The 23,092-nt window shown below is 44.9% G+C and overlaps 1 protein-coding gene across 9 annotated transcripts in view; it reads right to left on the bottom strand.

The window, feature by feature from the left end:
* DMD (dystrophin) overlaps positions 1 to 23,092 on the bottom strand; it is a 7,616,828-nt gene that overhangs the window by 3,519,239 nt on the left and 4,074,497 nt on the right. For all 9 annotated transcript variants that reach the window (XM_069639082.1, XM_069639084.1, XM_069639079.1 and 6 more), the window contains one exon: positions 4,110 to 4,285. In XM_069639082.1, the coding sequence (XP_069495183.1) occupies positions 4,110 to 4,285 (176 nt within the window). The remainder of the gene's footprint in view (positions 1 to 4,109; positions 4,286 to 23,092) is intronic.

The raw sequence follows: 23,092 nt of genomic DNA, 5'->3' as shown, positions 1-23,092 counted from the left end.
AGAATGTAAGAAACATCTAAAAAATAAAAGCAATTTAAATTCCAGCTCCACCAGGAACTCCAATGTTATTCAATAACCTAAAATACAATTAGCGGATTGCCCCACAACACCTGGCCAAAGGTCAGTAATTTGGCTGATCCTTTGTGTATGGCATATTTCATTGTAGCTACACTAGATTTTTGTCTTATAATTGACTCACCACCATCAGAGAGAGACACTTGGGGAATATGTCTAATCATGTCATTCCATTCCCATGGATCTTCCCCACAGATGAACATTTTCCCTGATTCTGTTTCAGGTTTATTATAGATGCTTTCTGCATCTGACTTAGCAAAAATAGTGTGCTTGTATACTAATATTTCAATAAGTCTCACATTTGATTCAACAAATAAAACAGAAGATCACCTCTCATTGTTTCCACTTTTGAGAAGTGGAATTTGATATGTCCATCTGCTTCTAGGAATCATGCTAGAAACCTGGGCAGGTATATAATTGTACCTACAATAACATTCTAATGGGTTCAAAGTTGTGTCATGCATGTTCCTGATATTAATGTATGCAGTCGGGTTGGCCAGAACATCATCTGATATCAAATAACCTAAATACAGTGGAAATGTGGGTATTTTGTGGTTCAGCACAAATTACTCAGACATGCTTATTGGTGACCTGTACTATAGTAGGTTAAGGAAATAACTTGCAGATAATTATAAAGATCATCAACCATTCATTCAGTATTATGATTGTATTAAACAAACATAGGTTTTGACACTGTTTTAAGAAACCAACTTTTGATCCGCATTATTGCATCAAAAATAGTCCCAATCTATTTGTAATTGGGATTGTGTTGGTGACATGAACAACTCTACAAATTGTTATGGCTAAGCTGTGTGAGAAATATTTGATTTAGTTCAGTCAGATCTAGTAAATTAGGGAGGCACAATATTAACTAAAATAAAAAATGTCAGTGGTTGATGAAAGAGAATTTAAAATACCTGGTTAGCAAATCCTTGTCTACGGAGTACATACAAATGATCTCTCAGGACAATATTGCACAACCATGCCTTGAGATATTTTCTCTCATGAAAAAACAAAGAGCCAATATGCAATTGTGATTAAATCAACTAAGTACATGGATATAAACAGGGACTGAGTTCTAAATTATTGTGTTGCCTACACTACTCACAAAAATAGTTTACACCTCTGAATTATTTGATGCTGCTTTGCCAGTGTTTAAAAGGCAGCAGGGACATTTAATTGAACACACTTAACTAGCTGAATGTCAAGAGGGAGAAACACATATTTAATTTATTTATTTGAGAACATTGTGACCAATTTTGTAATGATGATTTGATCTTACTTAGTTGTGCAACCCTTAACTATTTATAGTATCATTTTTATATTGTACTTTTTACATTGATGTGTTAATTGTGCATACAGTTTGTTTTTAACCAATAAACACATAAAAAAAAAACATTTTGGCTACATTGCCTAAGGGGAGAAATTCTTCTGTTTGAAAATTGGGAATTTCTAGAATGTTATATAATTAAGATATCAAGATAAGGGGAATATTTGATATTTTGATATTTTGATTCAGTTATATTACTTCAATGCATTTTAATGGAATTATTTGTAAACCTAATTGGGCATTTTATGATGTGATTGAATCTAATACATTATATACAATCAATCCATTTTCTTATGTCATGTCTTCGTTGTTACATACTTATATGATGTATGAATGTGTTCTTAAAAAACAAAATATACAATATAAGATAATTAAAAAAGGTTCAACACAAATATACAATTATTTCATAAAATGAAGAACGCAGCAGCTATATTCCACTTGGAGTTTGGTGAAGAGTGCCACTTTTTGAAGGATTAGACATTGTGTTTATGCTCTTTGGGTGCAGAGACAATGTAAGTGAACATAAAAGGCAACTTTGCCAAATGATTTATTTAGCTATCAAGGGAGGTTTTGTCAATACTCTGGGTTTGATTGACAAAGGGATGTGCCATTTTCTTAACTAATTTAAAGCTTTATGTTGAAATAGCTTGCAGCTCTGGTGATCTGCAGGGTTTCCCAGAGTTCTAGCCTGCTCCATATTCCTATAAAAATATAAATCCCATCATGCTAAGAGCTACTCAGTTAATGAAAGGCCACATTTCACAACGTGTCTGACAATACACACATTTCCTCTAGTGACAGGTACTGTTTGAATGTCAGTGCTGATACTTGCATCAGAAGGTGGTAATGGATGCCGGCATGCAGGCTAACTGACATGAGAAGTGAATGACTAGGACCACTTGCATTGCACACACTGCTTTACTGAATTCTCTCTGGGCGCCAATTCAAGTTATGAGTTCACAGGATTAGTTGAGTCTGTTGGAATTGTCTGAACATTATTTTCTAGGTGCTTGTTTTATTTTTCACTGATTCATCTGGTATGAGGGTAGTGTTGCTAGACGACTCCATGCCAGGAGGGATGCTATGTCACATTTCAGGGCATTCACTTCTTCATGAGCTGCTTGCTGGCATGTAGTGTTGGGCAACCTCAATAGAACAAAATGGATTGAAGTAAAACTAAGGTTAAAAACAATGCCTACGAGTGGTGCTGGAATCCCTCATGACATGGAGTCATCTGGCATCCCTGAGTGGGAGACATCACACAGAATGTATTGTTACTGATCAATTATAGAGAAATGCACAAATGCATTGGACAGAGGATCCTCAATCTATGTTCAATTCAAGAAACAAACATATGTAGTCTACAATGGTACCTAAACATTATGGATGTGACAACAAACTGATGTTCCAAACAGCTCATTTATGCAATGTAAGCCTCCATTCCATCATTTTAGGATACTAAAGAATTGTTTCACTAATTGTAAAACTAAAGGGTATACATGGTGTTATAAATAGCATTTATTAGATTGGTCCTGAGTGGGGCACAGTTATTCACAGGAGGCTTGACATGCAATTTTGGTATAAAATAATGGCTTGCTCATATTCACCCACTAAATACAGTCTTTTTGTTATGTCCACTATGAACACAGCTCAATAAAAACAATTCCAAAACCATTTCTTAGGTAAACCGTTTCAATACACAGAACAAAATCACTGAAAATCAACTGAGCAACATTAGGATAATATGCTGAGGAATGGGGTCAGGATTAAGGTTTGGTTCAAAGGATACAAGGGTCAATGCTAGGATTAGAATAGCTGCTATTGTTAGCTAGGACTAAGGTAAATTAGGGTTATTGTTAGCACAGGATTAGGGTCAGTTAAATGTTGGGATTACGATTGCATTAGGGCACAGTAAAATTATGAATTGAGGTCAGTGTTAGATTTAGATTAGGGTCACACTTCAAGGTGGGGTTAGGATTACTGGGAATGTTAAGGTAAGGGTTAGGTTTTGGGATAGGGCAAGAGTTAGAGTCCATTGCTATGGTTAAATTAGGGTTAGGGTAAAGGTTACGCTTTGGATCGAATAAGAAGTAGAGTTAAATTATATTGTAATTTTGGGGAAAAAACAATTGCTTGAAAAATAATTGCAAGTGTATAATTTAACAGAAAGGGGGTGTTTTGAAACATTCTCTGGCAATTATTTTCAATTACAGAGCTATTTAATGCAAAGTTGGAAAAATCAAACTGTTTAGTCTATGATTTTAATGAAAAATAAAATGCAAGGAAATAAATATTTGTAACATATCCTGGAGTAAAAGGCCACATCCCTAGAGAGATTAACTGAGGTGACAGCTTTTTAAAAAGTGTTGGCGCTGTGCATTCTACAAATATTTGTGAATTTTGCACCAGATTTGCACTAAGGAAAATAATCTTACTGCAAATATGAATTCCTGCAATACATATTTGCAATGAAGTGTATTTCAGACACGGTGGAAATGCTGTTGCAAATTGCACTGCATAGGTGCAAAGTATAAGCCAAGGCTGTTATCAATGCAAAGGAAATCCTCTATAACAGCAATATCGCTCCCATTTAATAAAATAAGCAATTAATTCAGACATGTTGTAGATCCATGATAACCAAACATGAATTTGAATAAAAAGCATGGTTGGATTTTATACATGTTAGAATTCTTTTTAAAGTTACCTTTTCTTCCTCTCTGTCACTTGCCTGCAAACTTCCTGCCACCTCAAATTCAATCCACCCAGTTTTTCCTTTATGGATCTGGAATCTGGTGCTGAGCACTGCTCAGTAATCTCTTCACTGGTGGCATTCAGTGTTCTGACCACAGCTTGTTGTCGTCCGCTGCCATCCTGGAGCTCCTGGGTAAAATCACAAAGCACAAAAAAGTGTCATTTTCTGTGATTTAACGATCAAACGAGTCCCCATTATTTCTGAGCAAACATGGCAGGAAATGCTAGCTTGTGCATTTATTTATTTATTGTTCAATTGTTAGGTGATTGTACATGAAGCACATACTGTCTAAAAGCACCCACAGGGCAACAGGGAGGGGACAGGGGATGATAGACAATGCAAACCTACTATGTCTTGTGAGTGTTCAGAACATGCAAGTGCAGTGGGGAGAGAGGTATTGGACAGGTGCTATGGTGCTCATAGAGAGCAGCAGGTGAAGTGCTATTAACATGGTAAGTGCAACCTCCAGTAGTGGAGGGAGAGCTGAGCTAAGTGCAGAGGATAGATAGTTGGTGGGATGAAAGATGTGGGAGGTCAGGCCCCCGAGGATGCATAAGGGCCCTGCACACCAGTCTAGCTACTGTGTGATTAGCAGGGGAGAGATGGAGGGTAGGAAGAGGTAAAGAGGAAGGTCTTGAGGTTTTTCTGGAACTTAAGGAGATCCTGCTCAAGCCGAAGCGGGAAGGGGAGTCTGTTCCAAAGAAGGGAGCCCGCTGTGGAAAGTGATCGACCCCCTGCTCTCTGTTTAGCAAACCACTACACACCCAAATAGTTGGTGCCAGAGGAACGCAAGTGTCTAGAGGGGTAGTATTTGGTCAGAAAGAGTTGCAGATACAGTGGTCCCCAGCCCCAGACAGCCTTGTGGGTGATGCAGAGGAATTTTAATTTAATCTGTGCTGAAATCGGGAGCCAGTGAAGACTTTGCAAGGCAGAAGAGATGCGGTCGATGGGCTTGAGGCCAAGGATAAGTCTTGCTGTCCTATTCTGGATTAGCTGGGTCGCAGAGTAGAGGATGGTAGATTAAGGAAGAGGCTGTTGCAATAGTCAAGCCTAGAGAGAACCAGAGCCCTGGTAACATTGAGTCTCTGGGGGAAGGTGAGGAAAGTTAGAATACCTTTCAGAAGGAAACACTGAAAGTGGCACTTCTTGGCAATGTCCTAAGTATGAGGGAGGAAGTAGAGAGAGGAGTCAAAGATGGCTCAGAGGTTTCTGAATTCTGAAGGGAGAACGGAAGAAGTCGGCTGCCGGGCTCCCGACACAGAAGATCTCTGTTTTTCTGATGTTGAGGCATAGATTACTAGAAGCACACAAGTCCTGGATAGCTGAGAGGCAGTCGGGATGAAGAAGGGTGCAAGGCCGTCAGTAGGAAGTTTGAAGAAGAGTTTTGTGGCATCAGCATAGCACTGGAATTTGGGGTAGAAGGAGGAAATTGGGCGTTCCAGCAGAGTAAGATAGATGTTAAAGAGCCAAGACGAAAGAATGGACGCCACAGGTAGAGGAGTAAGTAGGGTAGGAGAAGGTGCTAAGTATGACTTTGGAAGAGTGGTCAGTGAGGAAGGAGGTTAGCCAGTCTGTTAGGAAAGATTTCGTTATTGTAGGGAACTTTCCTTCCATGTGGCAACCCCTAAACTTTTTGCTATTGTTTTCAACCTGTTTTCTTGACTTTGCCAGAGAAGTGCAGCCTTCTGCCGTACTCCTCTGGGCTTTCGCTCCTTTCTTACGGGGAAACTGACATGCCCTTAAGACAGTCAGTACCGGGGAACGCTGTTTCCCGTAGTTTCTTTTATCGTGTCGCCATTTTAGTGCAACACGACACAAGAGGGCACTGTAAGCTAAGTTACAGCTCTCTTGGGTCTCTAGCCTTCTACAGACCCTAGACACTCTTGTAGGATGGTTTTTGGATCGGTGCAAGTCATTCAGGGACTGGGCTGGTGGCAGCGATCATTTGGTTTATTTTGAGCTCCTTTTGCCGTTCTGAGCACCTTTTTGCCGCGAACACAAAAGGGTGGCCCGGCTACCCAAAATGGCCGGACCACGAGGCTCCTTTGTCTCGTCCACTGTCCGTCTTGCTCCCTTTACCTTCCCCCAGGTCAGGCGACCCGGGGCCTTCCTTATTTGGGCATGTAGTTTCCCGCGAAACACGGTTGCTTTCGCGGGCTTCTACATGTCGTTTGAGTGCCCCCAGGATGTGGGCTGGGCTGTCTGGTCCCAATACACATCCTGGGTGCCAGAGAGTCTAGGGTGGTGTGAATGCCTGGGACCACTGTGGTCCGTGATTGGTCCACGTATGGTATGTGTGTTGATGAGCGGATCTCCCATTGGCTCCCCTCCGTTTTGGCGCGAAGGGAACCGTGGATAAGAGGGAGCTGGAAACACCACTGCCATGTCGATCTCCTGAGTTCTTACGGACCCAGGGATACAGGAGCCAAGTATCCTGCGAACACGAGGCTGGACCGAGGAATCGCTGGTGACCCCCTGAAGAACTTCTGCTCCTCATTGCTGTCGTCCGGTGAAGCCCTTTCCACCTAAGATCGAACAAGAAGGCCTGTACTGGCGCTTCGACCTATTGGAATAGCAGGACCAGCTATTCCCGGCACCTTCATCAACTCCTGCCGTAAGCCTTCGGAAGTGTCTCTGGGCCATCCAGTTGACTGACCAGCTTACTAAGGAGTCCTGCTCTGTAATCGCCGACAGGTTGGGTGGTATTCTGAGTCCGGGGCACGCTCACACGCTTCGTTTGCTTAGCAACCCTAAGCTAGAGGTGAGCAGTGCTCGTTTGGCTTGAATACACCCGGCCGTTCCGTTGCCCTGCCGTGGCGACAAAACTGTGCTTGTTTCTTCGATCGGGACGTCTTTTTACTCTGCACGACGACGAGACGTTCCCTGCTCTTCAGAACCTGCCAGAAGCTGCATCTATCGAGGAGAAGCTCGGGCCTGCTTGCTTCGGGGACCGGTGAGTAGATTAGCTAGGATCTGGTCGCCCTCCTGCAGTGCCCCTTGCTTTTCCCCGCTGTAAATACAGCACCCCTTGTCCGTACTCGCGCCCTGCTTCTGCCTCACAGTGGAGGCTGCGCTAGAGTCGCGGACCGTGTTCTCCTTCATTAGGGCGCCCTACAGAGCTGTCCAACGTCCTCCGAAGAGCTTCACCTTCTGCCCATTGGCACCGGCGTGTGCAGGTACTTTTGAGCGCTAGGCTCCACTCTTCGTAGGGATTGGACTACCATCTAGTTAGGGGCCTCAGAAGGCGGACATATCACACGCATTGGTTCGCACTGCCTGTTTTCCTTCCCCTGCAGGTGGATAACATATTTCGTGCTGCTAATGCTGTGAAACTGTGTATTCTGTATATATATTGGGTGGATAGTGTATGGGTTGGTTTAATATCGTTGTATATTGCTGCTTTTACTGTGGTTATTAGTTTCAAGGCCTTATAATAAATGTGTATCTATTTTTGATATAAACAACTGTTTGGAGTAGTTTGTACGCGCTCTTGCTTTGTGTGCTCACTGTGGGCTTTCAGTCACCCTCACCCCTCTTGAGACCTAGTCTTGACCGCCGCGATCGCTACCTTGATTGGTCTGGCTTGTCCAGAGGTTACCCTGTTCCAAGTAATTAGGTTGGCCTTCTGAACTTCTGCGCCACCAGGACAGAGTTCAGAAATCCGTCTTAACAAATTGGTGTACAGCGGTGGGATACGACTGAAGGTATCCAGTGTTGCGCACGAGCTAAGGCGTTTTCAGGTTATTCCAACCAGGACACGCAGTAAAGTATTGAATATAACGTTAAAAAGGCCATAGTCCTATCAACAGTATGGAAACGAATACTTTATTAACCTTAAATGCTTCGAAATCTGAAACAGTGAAGAAGATGTGTGCGGAGAGAGGGGTTTCCTCTCAAGGCACTAAATTGGAAATGATCCAGAGAATCGTGGCGTGGCAAAAAGCGCAGCTTGACGCTATAACTTCCGAGGACAGTGCAGAAGGTGGTGGGGCTGCTCTCACTGGCAGAACCGACGGTTCTGCCGCTGCACTGATCCATCACGACCACGAGGACAGGGAGGATGTAATGTCTAATGTTTCCTCTGCCAGTGTTGATGGGGAGGCTATGCTTGAATTCAAGAAGCAAGAGCTGCGGTTTAGGCAGCAGGAGCTTGAATTCAGCATAGCCAAACTGAAAATCGACCAGGCAGAAAAACAAAAAGACAGGGATCACCAGTTGGAACTGGCCAAGCTTCAGTTCGCAAATGGGTCCAAGGGTCCTGGACATGGTTCTGGGGCTTCCTCTCATCCACGGTTTCCAAAAGATCTGCTCAGTGTGTATGAGGAACGAAATGACATTATGGACTGGTTGAATGCGTTTGAGTATGCATGCGAGGTTCAAGAGGTTGATAATGCGGATAAGATTGCATGGTTACTCAGCAGACTGCCCCATTCTGGTTGCAGTGCCATTATGGAAATGTCGAAGGCTGAGCGCGCTGATTTTGCAATGTTGAAGCAGACTCTCATTTTAAAGTTTGGGAAGACTCCGACCCAATATTTGAAAAGGTTTAGAGAGTATAAGAAAAAGGAAGGTGGTACTTGGGTGTCGTATGTAGCTGAGTCCCTGAAAAACTTAACTGGCTGGGTTGAAGGTTATAAGGTTTCTACCTTCGAAGGCATGATCAATCTGGTCATGCTGGAACACATTTTTGCTTCTTCTTCCCCGGAGCTTAAGCAGCATTTGGCCGATTCGAAGGAGATAGATCCTAAGAAGCTGGCCATTGCAGCAGACTTATGGGTGTCACATCGAGTGTCCCATAAGGACAAAACTCATCCTGGTAAGCAGGAGGAAGGGAAAAAGTCCAAAGATATGGAGGGTGGGGAATCTGCTAAATCTTCTTCCCATAAGGGCCACAAAAAGAAAAATAAGGGTAAGCCATACGAGAACTCACAGGGTAGCGGAGGTTCGCCTCCGAAACAGAACTCTGGTTATAATAAGCCTCCCTACGTAAACAGACCCAATGGGGCTTGTTTTTCTTGTGGAGCAACTGACCATGTGAAGGGGGATCCCCGGTGTAAGGTTAGACCTTTGGGGGTCCACTCCGCTAATCTGGCCTTCTCCTCCTACGAGGAAGAAGAGATTACAGGAGCATCCTTCTCCTCAGACTCGTTTCCCAGCGGAATAGAGGCTGAGGTAGTTTTAGTGTCCCTGGGTTCCTGGGAGCCTAAAGTCGCAGAGGCGTATGCTAGGATTCCGGATAATACCAAGCACTACTTTAAAGACAGTGTGCTGATCAATGGAGTGGATACTCCAGCTCTTAGGGATAGTGGGTGCAGTCGAACTGTAGTGGATTCTACCTTGGTAGACTCAGAGGAAGTTGCCAGAGCTCCTCTGATGCCCACTAAGTTGGCTGACGGCCCCCTCCGTATGTTTCCCGTGATCCCTGTTAATCTAACTTTAAATGGTACAGCAGTTAGGATTCCAGTGAGCATTCAGAGAAACGTCCCGGGAAAGGTCTTGTTGGGCAATGATCTCAGAGCTCTAGGGCTCGTAGGAGACACTGCCGAAAGACCCTACACACGGTCTCAAGCACGGGCAGCATTGGCCAAGTCCAATACGCCGCCCCAGCCGAAGGGGAAACCCAAGGCGAAAGGAGTCAACAAGTCCCGACGGGGGAAAGAGAATATTCCCCCGAGCTCGCCTACCACTGCGGTGGAGGGAGTTGGTCAATCGCCCGAGCCTGACGAGGAGGTGGCGATGCCTGAAGTGTTCGACCCCAACGACCATCCTGAACTAAAAGACTTGTTAGTTGAAGGAGGTCCCGATAGGGACGACTTCAGTAAGGGCCAACGTGAGTGCCCATCTCTGGAAGGCCTAAGGAGACAGGCCTGCTCCCAGCTTGAGGGTGAACCTCCTGGGAAGCATCGGATTTATTGGGAAGGTGGACTCCTGTACAGTGAGCCCACAGAGTCTACAGAAGGAGACCATAGGAGGTTGGTGGTTCCCCTTTCTGTTAGGCCCTTCCTCCTGCAGTTGGCGCATGAAGTTCCCCTTGCTGGTCACCTTGGAATGAAGAGGACCAAGCAAAGGTTATCTATGCACTTCTACTGGCCCAAGATGGGGGTGCAAGTAGAAAGTCACTGCAGGAGTTGTGCCTCCTGCCAGTTGTCTGGTAAGGTTGGCGCGACAATCCAAGCTCCGTTGGTACCGCTCCCAGTTGTGGGGGTACCATTTGAAAGGGTAGGGATCGACATCGTTGGTCCCCTTGACCCGCAAACATCCTCAGGCAATAGGTTTATCCTGGTGCTGGTCGACCATGCAACCAGGTATCCTGAGGCCATCCCATTAAAGACTGTAACTGCCAAGTCAGTTGCAAAAGCTTTACTCGGCATATTTACTAGGGTTGGCTTCCCTAAAGAAGTTGTGTCAGATCGTGGCAGCAACTTTATGTCGAAGTATATGCAGGCTATGTGGAAAGAATGTGGGGTCACCTACAAGTTCTCTTCTGCATATCACCCCCAGACCAATGGTCTGGTGGAACGTTTCAACAGAACGTTAAAGAGCATGATTGGGGCTCTGGAGGAGCCCCAGAGAAGAAAATGGGATCTTCTCTTACCATGCTTGCTGTTTGCCTACAGAGAGGTACCACAGGAGGGTGTTGGCTTCAGCCCCTTCGAACTTCTGTTCGGTCATCCCGTACGGGGACCCTTAGCCATCGTCAAAGAGGGATGGGAGATGCCCACTCCCCCTGTTACTACCAATGTAGTTGACTATGTGCTAGGGCTCAGAAAACGGATGGTACTCCTGATGGGCTTGGCTAGTGAAAAGTTGAAGGCAGGACAAGCGCTGGTGAAACATTGGTACGACCAGAAAGCTTCCTTAATTCACTTTACCCCTGGTCAGCAAGTCCTGATCATGAACCCTATAAGGCCTCGCGCTTTACAGGACAAATGGTCAGGCCCTTACACAGTGGTGGAGCCCCTGGGTGAGGTGAACTATTTAGTGGACCTTGGAAGGCCTGGACAGGCTCCACAAGTGTTCCACGTAAATAGGCTGAAGGCTTTCGTCCCAAGAGTCGAAATCGCAGCACTGCTACTGGCGTCAGACGTTGAGGAAGAGGAGTCAGAACCTCTTCCCGACCTGTTCCAAAGCGGTCCTTCAGATAGCTCCGTTGAGGGTGTCCGAGTGGCCCCTCACCTGACTTCTGATCAGCAGGCTGAGGTGAAAAGTTTGCTTAGGCAGTTTTCCCCCCTGTTTTCACAGTCGCCTGGTTTGACACCTTGGTGCAAACATAACATTGACACAGGAGACAGTGTACCTACCAAAAGTAGGGGATACAGGATGTCGGATAAAGTACGGTCTTATATTAAGACCGAGGTCAACAAGATGTTAGACCTTGGGGTGATTGAACCCTCTAGTAGTCCTTGGTCCAGTCCTGTGGTTCTGGTTCCAAAAGCAGGCACTTCTGAATTGAGGTTCTGCGTGGATTACAGGGCTCTGAATGCTGTCACCAAGACAGACGCTCACCCCTTGCCTCGAACTGACGAGCTGGTGGATACCTTGGGTGCCTCCAAGTACCTCAGCACGTTTGACCTGACTGCGGGCTATTGGCAAATAGCTTTAGCAGAACATGCCAAGGAGAAGACAGCATTTTCAACTCCCGACGGGCTTTACCAATTTCGGGTAATGCCGTTCGGATTGAAGAATGCACCTGCCACTTTCCAGAGGCTTGTGAATCATGTGTTGAATGGGTTGGACGAATTCTGTCTTGCATATCTGGACGATATAGCAGTTTTCAGTGCCACCTGGGAAGACCATGTGAAACACCTCGGGATTGTGCTCCAGGCTCTTCAGAAAGCCCACTTGACCCTAAAGGCGAGTAAATGCCAGATTGGACAAGGCTCAGTGGTTTACCTTGGGCATGAAGTAGGTGGAGGAAGGATACAGCCTCTCCCCAGTAAAGTACAAGCAGTACAAGACTGGCCTACCCCCACTACGCAAACCCAAGTGAGAGCCTTTTTAGGACTCACGGGGTATTACCGCAATTTTGTGGCAGACTATGGCACCATAGCTGCTCCTCTGACTGCCCTCACAACTCCGAAGAAACCCAAGAAGGTAACTTGGACTGACGAGTGTGAGAAGGCCTTCAATGGCTTGAAAGACTCCTTGTGCCAGGCCCCTGTGCTCAGGGCCCCTGATTATCAAAGACCTTTTATCGTGCAGACGGATGCCTCTGACACTGGGATAGGAGCTGTACTATCGCAAGTAGATGAGAAGGGTAAGGAACACCCTATCGGTTTTATTAGTCGCCAGCTTAAGGACAGAGAGCTCAGATGGTCCACGGTAGAGAAAGAATGTTTCTCTGTTGTGTGGGCCCTAAGGAAGCTGCGGCCCTACCTCTATGGGACCCACTTCACTGTGCAGACTGACCATAAGCCGTTAAAGTGGCTAATGAACATGAAGGGGGAGAATCCAAAGTTGCTTAGGTGGTCCATAAGTCTACAAGGCTTCGACTTCACTATTGAGCATAGGCCAGGTGTCCAACATAGCAATGCTGATGGGTTGTCCAGAATGTTTTACCGACCTGAACAAGAGACTCATCCAGGGGTGGATTAGTTCCCCCTGTCCATAGTCTGGGAGGGGCGAGTGTTAGGAAAGATTTCGTTATTGTAGGGAACTTTCCTTCCATGTGGCAACCCCTAAACTTTTTGCTATTGTTTTCAACCTGTTTTCTTGACTTTGCCAGAGAAGTGCAGCCTTCTGCCGTACTCCTCTGGGCTTTCGCTCCTTTCTTACGGGGAAACTGACATGCCCTTAAGACAGTCAGTACCGGGGAACGCTGTTTCCCGTAGTTTCTTTTATCGTGTCGCCATTTTAGTGCAACACGACACAAGAGGGCACTGTAAGCTAAGTTACAGCTCTCTTGGGTCTCTAGCCTTCTACAGACCCTAGACACTCTTGTAGGATGGTTTTTGGATCGGTGCAAGTCATTCAGGGACTGGGCTGGTGGCAGCGATCATTTGGTTTATTTTGAGCTCCTTTTGCCGTTCTGAGCACCTTTTTGCCGCGAACACAAAAGGGTGGCCCGGCTACCCAAAATGGCCGGACCACGAGGCTCCTTTGTCTCGTCCACTGTCCGTCTTGCTCCCTTTACCTTCCCCCAGGTCAGGCGACCCGGGGCCTTCCTTATTTGGGCATGTAGTTTCCCGCGAAACACGGTTGCTTTCGCGGGCTTCTACATGTCGTTTGAGTGCCCCCAGGATGTGGGCTGGGCTGTCTGGTCCCAATACACATCCTGGGTGCCAGAGAGTCTAGGGTGGTGTGAATGCCTGGGACCACTGTGGTCCGTGATTGGTCCACGTATGGTATGTGTGTTGATGAGCGGATCTCCCATTGGCTCCCCTCCGTTTTGGCGCGAAGGGAACCGTGGATAAGAGGGAGCTGGAAACACCACTGCCATGTCGATCTCCTGAGTTCTTACGGACCCAGGGATACAGGAGCCAAGTATCCTGCGAACACGAGGCTGGACCGAGGAATCGCTGGTGACCCCCTGAAGAACTTCTGCTCCTCATTGCTGTCGTCCGGTGAAGCCCTTTCCACCTAAGATCGAACAAGAAGGCCTGTACTGGCGCTTCGACCTATTGGAATAGCAGGACCAGCTATTCCCGGCACCTTCATCAACTCCTGCCGTAAGCCTTCGGAAGTGTCTCTGGGCCATCCAGTTGACTGACCAGCTTACTAAGGAGTCCTGCTCTGTAATCGCCGACAGGTTGGGTGGTATTCTGAGTCCGGGGCACGCTCACACGCTTCGTTTGCTTAGCAACCCTAAGCTAGAGGTGAGCAGTGCTCGTTTGGCTTGAATACACCCGGCCGTTCCGTTGCCCTGCCGTGGCGACAAAACTGTGCTTGTTTCTTCGATCGGGACGTCTTTTTACTCTGCACGACGACGAGACGTTCCCTGCTCTTCAGAACCTGCCAGAAGCTGCATCTATCGAGGAGAAGCTCGGGCCTGCTTGCTTCGGGGACCGGTGAGTAGATTAGCTAGGATCTGGTCGCCCTCCTGCAGTGCCCCTTGCTTTTCCCCGCTGTAAATACAGCACCCCTTGTCCGTACTCGCGCCCTGCTTCTGCCTCACAGTGGAGGCTGCGCTAGAGTCGCGGACCGTGTTCTCCTTCATTAGGGCGCCCTACAGAGCTGTCCAACGTCCTCCGAAGAGCTTCACCTTCTGCCCATTGGCACCGGCGTGTGCAGGTACTTTTGAGCGCTAGGCTCCACTCTTCGTAGGGATTGGACTACCATCTAGTTAGGGGCCTCAGAAGGCGGACATATCACACGCATTGGTTCGCACTGCCTGTTTTCCTTCCCCTGCAGGTGGATAACATATTTCGTGCTGCTAATGCTGTGAAACTGTGTATTCTGTATATATATTGGGTGGATAGTGTATGGGTTGGTTTAATATCGTTGTATATTGCTGCTTTTACTGTGGTTATTAGTTTCAAGGCCTTATAATAAATGTGTATCTATTTTTGATATAAACAACTGTTTGGAGTAGTTTGTACGCGCTCTTGCTTTGTGTGCTCACTGTGGGCTTTCAGTCACCCTCACCCCTCTTGAGACCTAGTCTTGACCGCCGCGATCGCTACCTTGATTGGTCTGGCTTGTCCAGAGGTTACCCTGTTCCAAGTAATTAGGTTGGCCTTCTGAACTTCTGCGCCACCAGGACAGAGTTCAGAAATCCGTCTTAACACAGTCCAGTGCTCGCTCCGAGATACCAAGGATGTCATGGAGCCTTTTTATGAAGATCGAGTGGTTCATTGGGTCAAATGCAGAACAGAGATCAAGGAGGATGAGGACAGCAGGGGAGTTGGAATCAAGGGATGCAATCAGTTCTTCACAGGTATTCGGAAGAGCAGCTTCCGTGCCTGTGGCTGCTCGGAATCCAGACTGATGGTCGTGAAGAACGCCAACAAGTGCAGTGTGTGAGTTAAGTTGGGGAGGACCAACTTCTCAAGCAGTTTCCCAATGAAATGGGTGATGGAGATGGGGCGATAGTTGGCCGGGCAAGCAGGATCTGCTGATGTTTTCTTTTAAGAAGGGGGCACAGAAGGGAGTGTTTGAGGGAGGATGGAAAAGACCCAATAGCAAAGGAGTGGTTACAGAGATCAGCCAATGCAGGGGCGAGAGAGAGGAAATGTTGTCCTTGATGGTTCTGGATGGGCAAGGGCCAACCTTCATGGAGTTCATAACTCTGGTGACTTATTCTGGAGAGACATAGGCAAAGGAAGAAAAGGAGGAAGGAGGAGGGTGAGTGGCCAGGGGAGGCAAGTGGGGGTGGGATGGGTTGGAAGAGTGCGTGAAAAGGCTGTTCAGTATGTCCCCTGAGTTTTGGGGTTGAAGTGAGTGGAAGTGCATTGCAAAGGGCCTGGGAAGGAGCAGGGGCAGAGGATACTGCGGACGGGTTGGCAAGTTCCCTGCAGATTTTGAGGAGTTCAGCCGTGTTGTTGGAGGGAAGGAGTAGGGGCAGATTCTACAATTTTGGAAGGAAATATGTTATATTTTAATAGAAAATTCATCATTTATTTTCAAAAGAAATTACAAAGAATATTAACAATACAATTGCTATGTCTATAACTAAATATTTACCCTCTAATATTCATTTCTTTTCTATAAATGTAATTTTGTAGCATAAGTAATTGATTTTTTTGTACATTAACCAAACTTGAAATGCGTAGATTCTATACTGTCACAATCACAATGCACATGGGCACACACTTTCTTTTACATCTAATTATTTTTGATAACACTTGACATCTAGAAACAAATGTTCTTGTGCAATTTTATAATGGTAAGGAGAGTTGTGCATTTTCTTCTGAACATTGACTATTTGTATAACACTTACTATTAAACATGTTTTACTTCTGCCTGTTCTTCTTATTTATTTTTTTACCACTACATCTATTTATATCATCTTTGAAATACCTGAAATAGATGTATCTAGATCAGGTACTTTTCGTGCATTGAAGTATTGTAATTGCTTACTAATATCTAAAATGCAAACCATTTGCATAATGTTACAAATTGTATAATGTCATATATGATGTAATTATTGATCTCATCAGTGATGTCATGAATGATGTCATTAGTGACACCAGCGATTTCATCAGTGATGTCATGTATGATGTAATCAGTAAGATCACGAGTAATGTCATCAGTGATGTCATCATTGTCTTCATATGCTGTGCAAAGTGGGCACAAAGTTAAGGTGGACTTGCTTCATATAAGAGTGCTGAAATTCCAGGGTTTTGTTGTGTTAAATCTAATCAACTTAACTCTCATTTAACAAAGGTTTTTTCAGTGAAATTCAAAAGTTTTTTTGCTATGTTTATTCACGTTAAGTCTGATCACCTTAACTCTCTCTTGACTAAAGGTTTTTCACAGAATTTCAAGGGTTTTGTTATTTATGGTTTCTTTTGGACCCACTAGCCATGGCCTTTGACCTTGTCCACTGTACTTGTTGCACCAATACGTTTATGTGGGGCCCATTAGCCATGGCTTTGGCAGATGCTTCCCTTCTCTTCTTTTTCCCCAATGTCCAATTATTTTGTAGTTATTGTTGTTATAACTTGTGCAATGGCTATCACCCACTTTTACAGGTTAAATAAAAAAAAATAAAAAAACTATTATATGGGGTGCTAATAACCATAAAACATGGTTCCAAGAGCTGTCCATGTCGGTAATGGCCAGGGAATCTGGTTAAATGTTATTTAGATGGGCCTGCAGCCCCCAATAAGATGGTTGTAGAATTCATCATGTGTTGTAGCCTGGTCTAGGACTGTTCCACTTTTGATTTTCAGACCTGTTCTGAGCCTTCACTTTTCCTTAGAGCAGAGAAACTGCACCAACACTATACGTTGTTTAAAAACTCTAATCCTGCTGACCTCCTATGCTTTGATCACAACTAAACCACCCAACATTTATCTGAAGATAGTAAAAGGTGAAGCACCTTCGACAAGCAAATTAATAGATTTGTAGCAAAGTCCATTAGGACATTTCTTTGGAGACACTTTGCATTACCAACAATGACAAACTCTAAAACAACATAATTAGGATTTGATAAGTGGATATACTCTGCTTCAGTAGGCCATCAATCTCACTAACTCCATTTCAGGCCATCAAACTTGTGGCTGCATTGTTTTTTTTTTGTAATAGAGATAATGTAAATGCAATTTCCTTTCTTTATAAGTTATACTTGCTGCAAGCTCCACTATGGATTTTGGCTTTTAATACTGCAAATTCCTCACAGTCCCCTCTCTGAAGTAACTCAAATGCATTAAAGAGAAGAGGTGTAATGCACACATCACACCTGTAATGATTAGACACTGAATTCAGCAGCACAACATTAGAAATCACAAAGTTTCCCTTACACCATAAGAGGAGTGTTGAATCTAAAGTAAAATTGTGCTTGACATTTATAAAACACCCATCCACCCTTTAGAAAAAAGAAACATGAATACATTTACAAAGTATGGAATGCACTCTGTTGTCTCGCAATGGAGAAACAAATACAATTCAAAGCAACAAATACATAAGGTACACTGAACACAACTACATGAAAGACATGGCAGCTCGGTACAGTACGCCCCTTAGCTTGAACCCACCACCAAGTGACACCAACCAAAATAGGCCGATAGAAGCATTTAGAAAGAACTTGATGATTATTGCTATCAATGTGCATACACAATCTGGACAGTTTGTTCAATGCAAAAGAGAAACAACAATGGTTCTGGAAAAACATACACCCCCCCCCTTCAAAGTATCATCACTTGTAAACCATCTAGAGTCATGGATCGATAATGCCAAGTCGAAGTGGTGAAGCACGGAAAGCATTGCATGAGGAACTATGTAGAATTGGTCACCTTCTTGTATTGTGGAATAGCCAATTATTTGTACGTAGATTAAATTATCCACTGTCATCCTCTTTGGGTTTGGGAAATATTATTTTTGGGATCACGTAATGTAATTAAGTGTTCTTGTATAGTGCTTGTTTGCCAATCTGGGTGGCCTTGCTGCGCTTGGCTCTGTAAGAGAAAATGGGGATGGGGTTCATTACTGGGAAAAGCAGATGTGAACACCTGTGGTGTTGTTTGGTGCAGGTCGGAAGTACGCAGTTCATGAGTGCCAATCAACGTTAAATGGGTTTGGCAGAGACAACTTGTTATCCATGAGGAAGAGCCCAAGATCTGATATACTACAGCGCTTTGGATCTGGTTAGCCACTGATGTGGGAGAGTTGTGACAGGGCTAAAGAGAAGAGTTTAGTCGGTTAGTGTTAATGTGCTAATGACTAGGCCTGTGGTGGCCTTCTGTAGGGGTTTGTGTGTAGTGTAAGGTGGCTGGCGATGTGATTAGGGGAGTAGGTTAGTCAGAAGGAAGGTGAAAGTAGGCCTTACAAGGCACAAACAACTTGTAACTTTACACTACTACCCCATAACATATACAGGCATGTCTCATTTCTCTAGCTCCCAATAACATCTCCCTATCTCCCCCCACCCTCTCTCTTTCTCAAATAGATACATTGTACCACATAAGAAACACCCTAAACATCTGTGTTTTGACAGATGTGGGAAAGGGTGAGTGTGTAAACTTGGACATTACCATAAAATGCTTAGGCTTATTCTAAGGCTTATGGGGGCAAGAACGTATGGTTCAATAGAAGAGTGGCTTACAATGTGAGGACCACCGTCACCCACTTCACCTTCCTTAGTATGTTGCTTAGCAGGCTGGTAGCTGCTTAAAACCATACTAAAACATGCTCATGTGATATTCTCAGTGGAATGCTGGGACTTTTGTTTGTCAGGGGCAGGGCCAGGTAAGGCAGGGCAAGTTGTTTGTGAGTAATTTGTGAGGGGATTGGTTGGTTAATGTTTTGATACCTTTTCTTGTGCTGTTAGTGCCACACAAACCACTATCAAAATCAAATCGAGCAAATGAGTTGCTCGACACCAGTAGCTAGAGCCCTCCCACCCTGATGCAAGGGACCTAGCCCACCTGCTCACTAATCCTGGTCCCCTGTGATCTGCCTCTCCAACAATCAAGCACGAAGGGCCCACAAATAGTTGAACTGTCACACTTTACACTCAATGCAAGCACCAAGAGATTTCTCCTAACTGCAGATTATTTTTTTTTAATGATGAGCACTGATGATGACGCACCTACAAGGTGATACTTCTAAATAGATGAATAGTAATCACAGACATATTCAATAATGTTCTGTTTGATGATGCATTCCTGATTCAGCTGCTCTTTCAATCTCAAATGTTTTTTCAGGTATTTAGGTCCAACTAATTAATCTTTCATAAGCCACTTAATGCCGGAAACCGGTATCTAAGCATGGGACTACACAAAGCAATACAAGGTTCAAAGACAAATGCATTGCCCCTGATCTATCCTCGCATGCCTACTTTCCTGCATGAACGTTCTGACATGCACTAAACCTGTTTTTGGAAAATTGCAATCTTGTGCAAATCGAGAGTGTGATAAGGAGGAAGAGGGTCAGCAAATCATTGAAGGGAGAGGGAGACAGGAGGCATCAATGTGGATCCCCCTACTGCCACAAAGTACATTTTGAAGTATACATGTCTTAAGATGAAAGGCCAAGATAGTTTTTTTTGGATGTTGATTAAGTCACCTGGTATCCAAGTAGGTTTACAATCAAACCCTAACGCAGACGTTATTTGGGTAAACCACTTTGAAAAATGGTGTCATGATGGGGATGCTGCTATTGTGATCCTGTACGATACTTCTGAAGGGTGGGGGTCGATCCAAGTAGGGGAGGACATTTTAATTTATATAAACAAGCATAAGCCATCAAGGGCCCCTGTGCAGGATGATTTATCAAATTGCACTTTTACATCACATCCTGATTTTTGGGCTAAAGTTTTGTTTGACTTAGTATTATTGTTCAGACAGGGGCAATGCTTCATTCATTGGTGGTGTCAATATTATTTTAATATTTAAAAAATGGGGATAGATTTAAACCCAATAATTATTGCCGAATATATCTGTTCGATCCTAGTAGCAACATTTTCTCCACATTATTACTAAAGAATTCGGAGAATTGGGTAAAGATGGAAAATCTACTGGACATGCATCAGGCTGGTTTTACAAAGGAGGTGGGGACCTCCCAGCATTGTTTTTGATTGAAGCTGTTGTCTGACCAAGTTAAGAAACAAGGTGCCCCTGTATATATTGTCTTCCTCGATAGGGCCCAGGCCTTTGATTGTGTTAATAGAGGTAGGCTCTGGGAAAATCTGCAGGGAAAGAAATGCCCCCCTCAACTTTTGAATATTTTAATTGCCCTGCACTCAGATACTCATGTCCACGTCAGGCTGGACCATCAAGGGATTTTTAGAAGATGGATTAAGACCAGTCGCAGGTTGCGACAAAGTTGCATTTTAGCCCCGTTTGTATTTTTATATACATGACATTGCTGAAGCTTTCATTCCAATCCCCCACGGCTGTGTCTTTTGCAGGTCCAGTATATGGCACATGCACATGACCTTGTTGTATGTGATCTGATGGTTATTGCACTTCAATGAGGTCTGGAGGCGGTGCACTATTTTCTGAAGGATTTTGATTTGTCCATAGATGTACACAAAACAAATGTGTTGATATTGAAACCGAATTTTAACTTGGGCAATGTCAAAATAGAAAAGATAGCTGAGTATAGATATTTGGGCATCACAGTTCATGACAGCCCAAAGAAGCAGGTTATATTTTTAAGTAAAATGGCTCAGGCTAGAGTCGCTTCAGTCCAATTAAGAATGTTGGATAAGAGATTTGGTAGGTTTTGCCTCCTTCCACTGCTGAAATGCTATTTATTTATTTATTTATTTGGTTATTTATTGGATATTTATAAGGCACTTATACAACAAAACAGAGTTTCAAAGCACCACAAGGCACAGGGAAGGGAACAAGGGAGCAACATTGCCAATGGAAATAACAACTAATAAATAAAAAGAAATAGCGGTCCTATTTGGCCTTGTGACATTCAGAGCATGCAAGTACTGTGAAAAGAAAAAGGGAAAAAAAGAGGGGTTGGGGTGTGTGTAAGTGCTGTTAGGATACCCTAAGCGAGGTAGTGCCAGGGATGCCCATTGGGGAGGCAACAGGTAAGTGCAAAGGCAGAGACATCTCAGGCGAAGAGGGAGCTCTACTGCCCAACAGGAAAGTGTGGCCGGAGGAAAAAACAACCTGACAGCCAGGTGTGGGCCCAGAGGGCAGTGCAAGGGGGAGTGCTGGAGGTTACTGGGCAGAAGACCAGGGCCCTATTGGAATCCTGAGGGACTAGGCCACTAATCACAGTGACAGAGGAGATAGGGAGAGGGAAGGAGAAGGAGAAGTGAAAGATCATGAGTTGTTTGCGGAACTTGAGGTGGTCTGGTTCAAGATTCATGGAGAGAGAGAGACTGTTCCCCAGGAGGAAGCCATCTGTGGAGAGAGAGCTCCCCCTGGCTCTCTGCTTGGAGAAACATTTGATCAGCAGAGAGTTGGAGCAAGAAGATTGAAGGAATCTGGAAGAGAAATATTTGGTAAGAGAGGGTTGTAGGTAGCATGGCCCCAGACCCCATACAGCCTTGTGGATGATGCAAAGGGTATGGAATTTGATCCTTGCAACAACCAGGAGCCAGTGGAGGGATTTTAGAGCTAGAGAGATATGGCCCGGGATTGACGACAAGGATAATTCTTGCAGCCATATTTTGTATTAGTTGAAGAGGATGGAGCAAAGAAAGAGGTGGGTTTAGGAAGGGGCTGTTACAGTAAACAAGCCTTGAGAGGACCAGCACTCTAGAAACATTGAGCTTTTGGGCAAGGTGTGGAAAGGAAGAATGCCTCTAAGGAGGTGAAGTTGAAAGGGGGCCTTCTTGGCAAGGTCCAAGATGTGCGGAATAAAGGAGAGAGAGGAGTCGAAGATGACCCTGAGGTTTCTGACTTCAGTGGAAGGAGAGGGAGGTGAGCCCCTAAAGAATGGCCACAGTGCAGGAGGGGAAAGGGGAGCAGGTGTCCCAATAGGCAGGATCTCAGTCGTCATACTAGCATTAAAACAGAGATCCTTGGAGGTGCACCACAACTGAATAGTAGACAGGCAGTCAGGGATGATAGAGGAGGAAAAAGGAAGCTTGAAGAAGAGTTGTGTGTCATCTGCATAACAATGGAAATGAAGAGAGAAGGCAGAGATTAAGTGATCAAGAGGTCCATAGGAAGTATTGAAAAGCCAAGGCCAGAGGATAGAGCCCCTGGGAACACCACAAGTAGAGAGAGTGGAATGAGGAGGAGGAGCCCAGGAGCACCTGGGAATTGCGATCAGTAAGGAAGGTGGTCAACCAATCCAGTGCCCTGTCTGAGACACCAGGAGTATATTGAAGCTGCTTTATGAGGACAGAATGGCGTCAAAGGTGAAAAAGAGGTCAAGGAGAATGAGAACAGCAGGAGAGTTAGAGTCAGAATTTGCAAGCAGTTCTTCACAGGTGTTCACGAGAACAGTTTATGTGCCTCTGGATGCTTGGAATCCAGATTGATGGTCATGTAAACAACCAACTAGCTTAGTGTGTTGGGTCTGTTGTCGGATGACAAACTTCTCAAGGAGTTTCTGAAAGAAGGGTTTAATAGAGGTAGGGAGGTAGTTGGCTGGACATGAATGGTCGCAGGAAGGCTTTTTAAGGTGGGGATGCACAAGGGAGTGCTTGAGAAAAGAAAGGAAGAGCCAGATGCTAAGGAGTGGTTGTAGAAGTTGGCAAGAGCCGGAGCGAGGGTGGAAATAGTTCTGGAAGAACAAGGAGACACCAGTTTGGATGAGACCTTCATAGAGCAGACAACTCTAGAGATCTCATCTGTTGTGATAGGTGAGTAGGAGGAGAGAGAGATTGGGAGTGGAAGAGAGGCAAAGGGAGGCAGGGG

This window comes from Ambystoma mexicanum, chromosome 7q (genome assembly GCF_040938575.1).
Source record: "Ambystoma mexicanum isolate Mex_15411 chromosome 7q, UKY_AmexF1_1, whole genome shotgun sequence".
In the NCBI taxonomy this organism is placed as follows: domain Eukaryota; kingdom Metazoa; phylum Chordata; class Amphibia; order Caudata; family Ambystomatidae; genus Ambystoma; species Ambystoma mexicanum.
This window is presented reverse-complemented; position numbering and strand designations above follow the sequence as displayed.